This window comes from Lutjanus erythropterus, chromosome 18 (assembly GCF_056507025.1).
Source record: "Lutjanus erythropterus isolate fLutEry1 chromosome 18, fLutEry1.hap2, whole genome shotgun sequence".
In the NCBI taxonomy this organism is placed as follows: domain Eukaryota; kingdom Metazoa; phylum Chordata; class Actinopteri; order Lutjaniformes; family Lutjanidae; genus Lutjanus; species Lutjanus erythropterus.
The window spans coordinates 5,470,795-5,482,205 of NC_139334.1; the positions used below are offsets into that span (position 1 = coordinate 5,470,795).

At 39.1% G+C, this 11,411-nt stretch overlaps 1 protein-coding gene across 1 annotated transcript in view; it reads right to left on the bottom strand.

Annotated features, from left to right (window-relative positions):
* Positions 1-9,504, bottom strand: part of syt14a (synaptotagmin XIVa) — a 52,235-nt gene extending 42,731 nt beyond the window's left edge. The window contains exons 1-2 of the mRNA XM_084742827.1: positions 9,342-9,504; positions 7,937-8,095 (exon numbers count right to left, since the gene is read on the bottom strand). Of these exons, the coding sequence (XP_084598953.1) occupies positions 7,937-8,095; positions 9,342-9,438 (256 nt within the window). The 5' untranslated portion in view covers positions 9,439-9,504. The remainder of the gene's footprint in view (positions 1-7,936; positions 8,096-9,341) is intronic.
* Positions 9,505-11,411: the final 1,907 nt, after the last annotated feature.

The window sequence follows — 11,411 nt, forward strand, 5'->3', positions numbered from 1 at the left end:
GACAGAGGTATTTGATTGTTTGAGGTCAGTGGAGAGAACATGCTGTGGTAGGAAAGAACTCAGGGAAAAAAAAACTTGTGGTGTTGCCCCCATTAAGTTTCAAACTCAAACTCTAGATAGACACGACTTTTAAAATGAACTTGAAATCTGCATTAATTGTTTTATCAAGTTACCACACGTTTCTACACACACAAACCTTCAGTAAATAAGAGTGCTATCAATACTTCATTGGACGATGGACGCCACAATTATAAACTAAATGTGTCTATTCTGTGAAGCAGTTGCAGCAAAATAGCAGCACAGAGTTGCAGAAGTCAGATTTCAAACATAACGCGTTGGCTAATCACAATTTGGTGTGAAGCTGCTCGACAAATGGTTAGAGTCGTACAGACTGAAATCCACTGGGAGTCCTGCAACAGATTACCACGAAGGCGTTTAATAGGCCTACATTACCATGAAAGCATTGGCTGGTGCTAATTTGTCAAAACTAAAGCTAACTTGGCTCAACCAAGGAGCCAACATTGGCATACAACCAGTGCATACTTATCATTAACATTCATCTTCTGCTGACAGCAGTTCTGCAAAATACAGTTGTTGCGGCCAATGTGGTGGACACAAAACTCAAAACTTAAGAATTAACCAGCCTTCTTTGAAATTTCTTTTTTTCAAAATTAGGGAAAGATCTATAGGATCTAATATTTAAGATAAAAATAATGTTACAGATAAATTTCACCACAGCATCCCTTCTGTAAACACAAACAGTCATATCACCTTATGAAGATGTTAGACAGTAGCATTCATTTGAAGTTGTACAAATGTCTAATATTCACTGACTTCTCAACTCTCAACTTCTGAGAAATATCTGGCCATTTAGCTGCTAGCTGCTCTACTATGTTCACCAGCTATAGCAGCTGACTGTCAGTTTGTTGCTGGGCAGGAAGCATGTTTTAGCTTTTTTGCTAACAACAGCTGCCTGCTGCATCTGGAAACAAAGCAAATGAGAGCAGTAAGAGTGAATGAAAGCAGTAAAGGCTAGGACCATTAAACAAAAACAATGAGCTAAAAGATGCTGATCAGTGTTGGCTTATACGGACATGGACTGCAGTGTTAGTTGATTGTTCTTTGTTGGTTTGTCACTATATGAGAGACCAGTTTGGCTTAACAAATTGTTACTTGATCCATTACTATACAAATATTAATTATTGCAGCTTTACTATTAATAATTAAAGCAGGCATGCAGGAATTATTTTTATGATGGACTGAACTTGGAGAACTAAGCCAGCTAAACGTGCTCTGGTCTTCATCACCATCAAAACAACAGTAACAGAGGACAAGACTGTGTTACTTCATATCCTCCTAATAACAACAATAACTGATCTATGAAACAAATTTCTTGTCAGTTGCCATTTACATGCAAATCACTCAGTGTCTTTATTAAAACTGGCAGAGGGAAGGATCATGTTTCATCAGGTGGTTCGTGAAACGTGTCTGTGTTGTCGTATTGAAAGGCACGAGGGAGCGACTGCAGTGTAAGCTCCAGCTAAGCCAATTAGCAAGCGGAGGATACAGTACGTCAAAGATTAGCCAGCTTAGCCGACAGTTTGGCTGTAAGTTCATGAGGCAGCAACAGTTTCCTCACACTACAGCTGCACAACATACGCTGCTGCACAGGGTTTTCTTGTGAGGAAACCGTGTGAAATCACAGCCAACTATTGCTCTATATTACCAGCACCATCCATAGCCCAGAGCAATGGAAACACACTGTCAAAGTAGTGCAGCTGATACCTTATTTTTAGAACTGACAAAGCCACAGATACCCAATTTAGAATCCGAATATTCATTTCACAAATACTGTGAGGTTGATAATAGCCTGAGTGTGCAAACAAGCCTGCAGACAATGACACAGGAGTAAAAAATCCATGAGAAATATGCATTTTAACTATTTTCTCAGAGCTCAGAATGTCTCTTTCTTGCAATTCAACTCCCCGCCTCCTTTCCCATGTGTCAGCTGAAGAGCTCATGATCAATAAGTAAAGTGCACAAAAATCCTCCAAGTAACAAATCCCTCACTTTGTCTCAACCAGACAACAAGCCCTGAGATGACAAAAAAAATCTAATAACAGCAAAAATGTTGTTGGTGATGAGTCAATGCAGTGGATGTGCAATCCATTTTAGTGTGTCTGTTGTGCCCATGGGTTAATAGCACAGTGCAAGTGTTTGTGTGTGTATGTGCTCATCAAAACCTCAACAGATCAAACCTCTGAGGTCCTGAGCAGAAAAGTGCTGGGAGCAATCCACTGAGGAACATTAGCAAACAGACAGCTGAAGACAGGACTCTAAAACTGAGCTAAAAATGGGACGTTTGTCTACAACTCAACAGGAGAGCATGTGTACAAGTAATTGGTCTAATGGACAATATCCATCATTTTCAGGCTCTTGAGACTTTTAGCACACAATGCTAATACTGACCTAACATTAGCAGTCATGTTTCTGGCCACCTGACAAATGTAAGTCCAATATTCACTCTACTTTTTGCTCTGTTTTAGTATCTTCAACTCCTGTTAGAATTATCTCTGTCTTTAGCTGGTAAAAACTCCACTGTGTCAACTGGCTAGCAGAGGTTGAACCAAGTCACTGTTTTGCAAGTCACACGTAAGTCTCAAGTCTTTGCACTCGAGTCACAAGTCAAATCCCAAGTCTAGAAGGCAGGTGACAAGTCAAGTCCAAAACTTTGAGTTTTCGAGTCCTAAACAAGTTATAAGTTATAAAGTTCTTTGTGAAACTTTAAATATCAAACAATGTTGTAAGTTGTTGCGTAGTTGTCATTTTAAAACCATGCATTTTGGAGACTGCAATTCATTTTTTTTTTGTTGACCACCAGCACTGCATAGCTTTTGTATGCAAACAAAATAATCTTATATACTCATACTTTTTCTTCCATTGTGAGATTGAATCAAAACAGTTAAGTTGTAGCCTTCAGAACCAAAATAATTAGCTGAAAATTGCAACAATTCTTCATATAGCAGAGGGGAGCTGTCAAATGGGTTCATTACAAGTAATTTATATTAGTATTTTATTCAGTTATATTTCAGAAAACATGTTCAATAAGCTTAAGATATTAAGTTGAACCAACAACTGAACGGACAAATAAATCTAAATAAATCAATTTTTTTAGTGTGGCCATTTAATCGACTGTTAATATAACATAATATTGATTACAGCAGCTTAAAGTATCACAAATAATCAAGACTGTCACTGTGAAGATGGCAGCCTCTCCACTGCTTTTTAGCTTGAGTCACTTTGAAATCTTTTGATTTGATTTAGGGCCCACAACAGGAGCAGGTTCACTTAGCTTCACTTTGAGAGTAATGTATTGCTCTATTCCGGTTGCCTTATAGCGAACGTTAGCTCAAATAGTTTGAAGACATATTGGCTATTATCGCCTCATATCCTGTTTCTTGTGCTCCAAAACAAACATTGCCATGCCAAGGAGGAGGAGGAGGAGATGGAGAAGGGGAGAGAAGCTGAAAAATCCTCTACAGGAAACATCAGGGTTCATGGAAGACGCGCTCTTAATGTTTCGAGAAAACCGAGTACTGTTTGTCTCTCTGTCAGTCTAAACAACATATGTGATCTTCTACTTAGACGGCCATACATTTCTTATTGGAATTAGCTAAAGTGGTTGATAAAGATACCAGAGGACAAATGACACGACAGGATTTTCAGGAGGATTTAAAAGATACAGTCAAAATGTCAGCATGGAGAGCTCTTCCGCTGCTGTAATTTCAACACATCATATTTCCACAGCTAAACACCTCCTGGGCTGCCTACTCTGTACTTGGCTCCGGCTCAGGACTCGACAAGGCTTCATACACAGCACACACACACTGACAGCACACCAAGCAAAGTGAGTCGGGCTGCTTTCGATCTGTCGGCCAGAAACCCAGGCTTAACCAGGATATGTGAAATCCATTTGGACCTGCAGTCGATCTGTCTACAGCTTGTCACCGGAGCTCAGTCCCAGGAACCACACAGCATACGCCAGCTGTGTCTAAACAACATGTGTACAAGAAAACTCAGATTTTTGTAAAAATGCCTCTGTCTTTTAAACAAATTAGGATATATTTTCACAGTTTTCCTAAAAGCAGGAGTTTGATCAGCATTTTGCCGTGTTGCAGTCACTTAATGAACAAAAGCAGTTTTCATGTACACAAGCTTAGTTAAGTCACTGAGTGATCTTTCACAGAAAGCCTGCTGTGTGGATCCAATTAAGAAGCTTAAGGAGCTCTGATACATTTGGTATTTAAGGCAGCACGCTTTGATAACGGCACTTTTAAGATGATGATTCAGAGCACAATCCAAATTATCAAAATAAACACTTGATCACACGGCTGAATGTCAGTGAATACATTAATAAAGTCTCTAAATAGCTGCTAAAATATGAGCCCTGAGGCGTCAAGGAAGCTACATCTTGTGGGTTGCACTTCAGACTCGGTAAATGTAACTAGAATCATTTAAATCTAATTCAAATGCAATGCCATTTCCCTTTTTTTCAGTTTCTTTTCATCATGTTTCCTTCTTTTATTCCCCAATCATGTAACATTTCAGAAACTCTACTTTAGAGTTGAAATGATACATTAATAATTTTAGTTTTTATGGCTTTGGTACTTCTGACACTATTCAATGTAAGTATTGTATGTAAGTATTGTATTGTTTTTGAGCATGTGGCATGGAAAAAGTACTGAAGCACTGATACTTTTGCAACCTTAATGGAGTAATACTTGACCATCTACACTAGAGTCAAGTAATGGAGTTGTGTAATAATTCCAGTAATTGCTTGTTGCAGCTGTACTGTAGCTAACTTTTGTACTGTGCATATATGCTTTGCAGGCGAGGAAAACGTCTGCAGTCGTACTTACATGAACTTTAATTGAGTTGCACTCTAAATAATAGCACCATTAAAACCAACATAATTACTCAGAACCACTGACTCATGCAGACACAATAAAACATCCTAACAGCTACATTAATTCTTTGCTCGAAAATGTCATGCAGAAACAACTCGTCCCTGTTTTTTTGCGACACCTCCTGATGTTCATCCAACCTAACATCACAAGTACAGACAGAAACACAGCCTCCCACTGGTGTCGACGGCCCGGCCCCTGGGTGCTGCAGGTGTCAGTCAGCCCCACAGCTGCTGCATAAATCTCTGCGGAGCCAACTAGCTCCAGTGAAATATCGCTGACAGGGCCTGCTATAATCATGGCCTTTCAGGAAATGGCACTTTGCTGACTAATGTGGCAGGAAGTTGAGGGCAGTGGGCGGGGTAGAATGAGCATCTAACTCAGGCGAGGTGTGGCTGTCTGATAAACTGGAGGAGGAGGGAAAGTCAGACTGCTGGAGGCGAGGCAGGGTGAGATTAAGTAACGCAGGGCTAAAGAGCTGCCTTTTTTGGTGTTTGTAGCGTTTCATCCTTTGGTTGTGGTTCATTAAGAGTGAAGCAAGTGAGCTAAGGAAAATAAAAGAACATTCATTTGTGGTTCTAAGATGCCCCTGTTCAGCTGTTTCTTCATGTGTCTTCAAGAGTCCGATCAATATTGGATGTTTGGGGTCGATGCTGATAAACAATATTATGCAGTTAAATATTATGATATCGATCGATTGGCCGATATTGCAATGATTGCTCAAATGTGGTTATCCGGCAGGATATTTTACGGTTTAACAATAATTTATTTATTTTACTATTTTATGTTAATTTGATATTTTATAAATTACTGTCACAAATAGAACAAAAAATATCTATATATTAAACTTGAATTACAGGTATAATATGAAACATTTTCCTTTAAAAACCAAAAAAAATTCTGTCAAGAAAGTTTTCAAATTGGTGCATACTGGACAGCATATACGCTGATACGAGATTGGTCCATGTGACTGTTTTCAAGTTGTAGATAACTTTAGAAAGTTTCAAATTTGTCTCAGCTATGGTTCACGCCAAAGAAATCAAACTCTAGATATGACTGGAATTCATTTTTTTTCCCACTTAACAAACATTATGCGTAATGTGTTTCTGAGTCTCACAGTGCTGAGTCCTATTAACAAAGCCTCGAGGCCCGGGGGCTGGTGGCTGGTCTATTTGCCTAGTTTACTACATAGTTTACATCACTGTGCTGATTTCTAGAGGTGAACCCTGCTGTCCTGTATTTCTTGTGGCCTATTATTTGTCAGCTTCCTCCAAAGACTGGTGAAGACTTTAACTTTTACAAGTGTGGAGTGTCCTACTGGCCTAGTGCTTCAGATGCATGTCATATACTGTGATTACAACAATCCCTGTTCAATTTCAGTTGGAAAACCTTATTATATATCGCTTTCCATAACTCTCAATACCGTCATCTTCTGCCACCTGTCTACTGTCCACTAAAATCAAACCATTTAACATGTACATGTTTGATTGTGTCATATTTTAAGACATAAAATAATGAGATCTTGAGAATTCAGAGTGATTTCAGCACTGAGACTGATTTATTTTGTAGAAGACATCATATTAAATCTGCGTAGGCCTCTTTGTGGAAAATGTTGAGCACTTACACTATTTGGAGCAGACTGCCTACGTCAAACAACTCAAAAAAGACTTGAGGAAAAATGATCAGAAAAAATAGCATTAATTAATGCACATGAATATATGTATCGCGTGTGACATTTTGATTTAAATCAGGCAAATTTGCTTGATTTACTGATCATCAACCAATACTGGCTCTCTGGGCGTGAATCCGATACCAACATTAGAGAATAAAAAAAAATAAAATACCAATATCGATATATCTGCTAATATTCTTTATACAGAATATACAAAAACATTTTTTTGCAGTGATCCTTGTGAGGAGGCAGGATCTTTTACAGTTAAACAATAAAATCAGAATTAAAAGTTTGGCATATTGTACAGCAAATATGCAGATACAGATATAGACAGTCTGATAATATTGGTCAGCCAATATCTTGGTTGGGCTTTACCCATGATCGAATATTACTTTATTTATATGCTTGTTTTGTTTTCTGTTCTGTTTTATTTATGTTTTTTGTTTGTTTGTTTGTTTGTTTGTTTTTCTTCCATGTTTCAAATTATGGTCAACATTAATCATGTTGTGTGTGTGTTATTTATACTTAACACTATCTAATTGACTACATATCCCCATCATAATTGGATGATATTCTTCATTCTGACTGAAAATGAAAAAGCCAACCACTCACTATTATTACTTTACAAAGCAGGTCATTTGTCATAGAGCTTAGTGGTGGCCTATTTCCACATTTAAAGCACAGTATGTATTCCACCGCTGCCAGCATTATGATATTCAAACAGATAAATAAGCACGAAAGCTGCTTACTGAACAAGCTTCAAAGTTATATAAGCAGACAAAGGTGAAAGAGTAAAAGCACGTATCAGTTCACTGTGCAGCCCAGAAACACACACAACAACAAGATAATGTACACAAGAACATATGTACTATACTCCAACCCTGTGTTAAACTTGGTGTCCTGGATATTCCAACCCAAATGATAACCGGAGTTACATTCAGAGAACAGCAGAGACACAAGCAGGAACAGACACATGGCACCGTGTCAGTTTCCCTCCGTTTAAATAACCGCTATGCAGACAGTCTCACAGCGGAGCTCTCCTTTCAGCACCGCCAACAGAGACACACCGAACCGCCGCTTCAGCGTTCAATCTCAGCCTCCTCTACTCTCATACAGCGGAGGAAAATCACCGCTCCGTGGAAAATTAAAAAAAAAAGAATAAAAAAAACTTTATCTGATACCAGCAAGAGCACACACCCTTCTCCCGAAATCTCTAGCACTTTAAACTTCAGCTGTGACATGTAATATTTCCAGTGGAAGTTAATTACGAGGAGAGGAGAGCCGTTATTGGCCTACTTACCATCAATCGCCATGATGTTCTGTTTTGGCTTCCACCAAGGCGGGCGGTGAAGAAGGGGGAGCGGCCCACTGCAAGGCTGAGGGACGGGGGGAGATTCACGGTGTGGTACAGTCCATAAAACACCGGGGAGGAGAGGAAGCTCGCCGTCTCTAACAAACGCTGTGAAAATAGGTAATCTATAATTTACAGAAAACATGTTACACAGGCTGAACATACACATGAACTGATGAGCAAATAATTTCAGAAATGTAAAACAGGCTGTTTTCATGCAATGTACCTTAATAATGTAGTTTAGCCAACCCAAAAGTTAATTTAGTTTAAAATACACTAAGCCGTATTAGATGATATTAATTGAGTATCTAGCTAATCAGCAATTGTATTAGCAAGATGCTAATACAGTTTAAAAAGTACATGTTGGCCTAATCAACCGAAAAGTTCATTTAAGTTAGTTACAATTCATTATGAAAAAGATAGTTCACCCAAAAATGAAAATTCACTCGCCCTCATGCCAATTTAAGGTTGTGTTTAGTTTTTGAGTCCACGAAATACTTTCACAAGAAAACAGCATCATATTATAAGAACTTTGAAAAACATTGTACGTGAATGGTGACCACTTTTCAAACACACATGAAAACGATGAGGATCTAGGCTAAAATCTTGGTTTAAATGACGTATTTGGCATGCTGGTTTTAGGATTACACCAAGTTACCACCACTGTTTATTTGCATATAGACTGGGAAATGAAACAGTGACAACTGCAGTCTTGTAAATTCAGCATTAAAGGGATAGGTTTTTCTGATCACCATTGACTTCAATTGTTTAGTAATGTTTTGTGGACTAAAAAACTAAACCTAACCTTCATTCAGCATGAGGGTGAGTAGATAATATTGGGTGAACTATCTCTTTATGCTGATATGATGCTAAAATGATAATTAGATGCACAATATCCATAATATTTCACTGTGCTTTCATATTTTTAGCACAAGTACTTTGTGTGACTGATCACAATCAAGCAGTTGTTAGCATGTATTCAACACTAGCATTAATGATGCTAATATGTTTAGAAGATGCTAAGAAATATATCGACAACAATTAAGCTTTGCCAACCCAAATCAAAGTTTGTGATATTCTCTTTCAACAGCCAAGTCGGACAGATGATTGTAGACTGTGACAGAATAACCTGATATATATATTCACTCGACTGGAGAAACATGTGACCACATTAAGCACAGACACAGACATAAACCTGCAGGCGGAGCTGCTGCTGCTACTACTAGCTGCTAATGTTAGCCACACTCTGTGTCAGGCTGGCAGCTAACGTTAGCCACAGTGTGTCAGGCTAACAGCTAACGTTAGCCACAGTGTGTGTCAGGCTAACAGCTAACGTTAGCTCTGGGTCCTTTACCTGCAGACACTGTGACCCTCTTCGGTCTGAAAAGGTGAAGCGTTAGCGTGTAAGGTTTGTATTGCACAGCGCGAAGTAGCGCGCATTTCAGCGGCATTTAAAGTACGATTTGGCGATTGTAGACTGTGATTAACGTCTTCAAATGGCTCTTAATACACAGTATTTTTTTTTTTCGGACAGTGTTTAACATTATAAATTAATAAATTCTGCCTTGTGTTTTCTTAGTGACTATTCTAAATTAAATTTGGCATCTAATCAACAGAGAAATTAGTTGTCAGGAACCTCCCTGGTACACACGCTCAAGCAAGCATACCTGTGGTGTTGGTGTGCAGCAGTGAAATGGGTCCCCGCTGAAACACTTTCCCGCCGCGCACGTTCCGGACGTTGTTTGGGCTATTCACCGGTATGGCGGTAAATGAAAAATTCATATCATAACGAAAATAAAGACCGGTTTTCGGTACGAACCGGTATACCGACCAGCCCTGTCTTGAATATTATGTAACTAAATGGTGTTCAGCTTGCAGCGCTCAAAAATACAACAGCAATGTCTTTTCTCAGATATCATGACCCAGTTACCCAGTTAAGACAACTACAGACCTTGTTGTGAGCAGTTTCATGTAACAACTTTCTACTGAACTACACCCAGCTGACTCACTGCTCAGAAGGAAGTGTACATCTACTCACGGATGAGAGGCTCGTGCTCGTGACAGTGCAGGATGTGAACTTTAATGTAATGTTACAACTTGGCAGAGGTGTAGCATTAGCACTGAGCTAGCTGGTGTGGTGATATGGTTGGTGGGTGCTGCTCAGGAGAAAGCAAGTAGTAGCTACCCAAAACTGCTCACAACATTTTGAACTGTCTCTTTCTTAATAATTCTTATGTAAATGCAAATACAAAGCTCAGCCAACAGAAAAGATCATTTAGGTGTGCTTAGTTAGGCGTGCTTGAAGCTTTATTAGATGATAATATGTTCATTAAATACTACAGTAATATAGCTTAATTAAATGTCTATGTTTAACCAAATAATCTAAACTAAATGGGCTACAAGGCTTCCTGCCTCAATGACTGCATCCTGTTCTGAATTAGATGCTTAAACGAAAATATCTATCTTAACTTATTAATGCTCAAAACACCAGCGACGGGTCACCTTGCATTTCCGAAGCCATTTATATGTAGTTGAGGGAAATTTTCAGCTCTCTGCAGATGTGGTTTTTAGTGCTGCTTCATGTGACTCACTGCTGAAGGTTCACCCACTACCTTGTTGTTAATCATCCCCTGATTGCTGATGGCTGGAAAAGAAACCAGCAGGGCTCTGATTCCTGGGAACAGACCGCTGCTTTGAAAATTAACAGTCAGTGTTTTTGTCAGCCCCTCAGAGCCGAAGAGCCTCTGCCTACACTCGCCTTGCTGACAGTCATACAGGATGAAATCCATCACCACAGGCCTTTTCTGGGCATTTTGAAAAGCATTCTTGGAGATGTAGAAAGTCACCGGAAAGTATAACAAAAATATCAAATGCAACACATAATCATGATATAACTCCTGAAATGTTCTGATGAATACAAAAAGATCTAGGAGTGTAATGAGATAGTGATTTGTTTCTCTGCAGTGTGAATCTTAAAGGTCAGTTATTAAATACAGCAGTGGAATTAAATATTAATACAGCAGGCAGGCAGCAGGCATCCTTGAGAATATCTGTTCAGTCCTCACTATGCTGTTTTCCACAGCTGCTGTTTCCACCAGAGGTGTAGATTTCATGAACCGAGGAAGAAATTGGGGAATTTATAACTTGCTTTCCATTGACCCTCCTGCCCCTTTGGGAACTTCAGTCAAGTTTCTTCTGTCTTGCTTACTGTGCACATTTTTTTTCCAGGATGCCAAAACATGACATGCCCTACTCTGATGTTCTTACCTGAACCTACCTAATCACACACCTACACAACCCAAAAGACCCAAACCAACCAAGGCAACAAGTACAAGCCAGGGTGGGTCACAACTTCACCATCCTAAGAAAGAGAATTCGCTTCTGGTATGCTAACTAACATTAGCTAACTTATTATATTGACCTA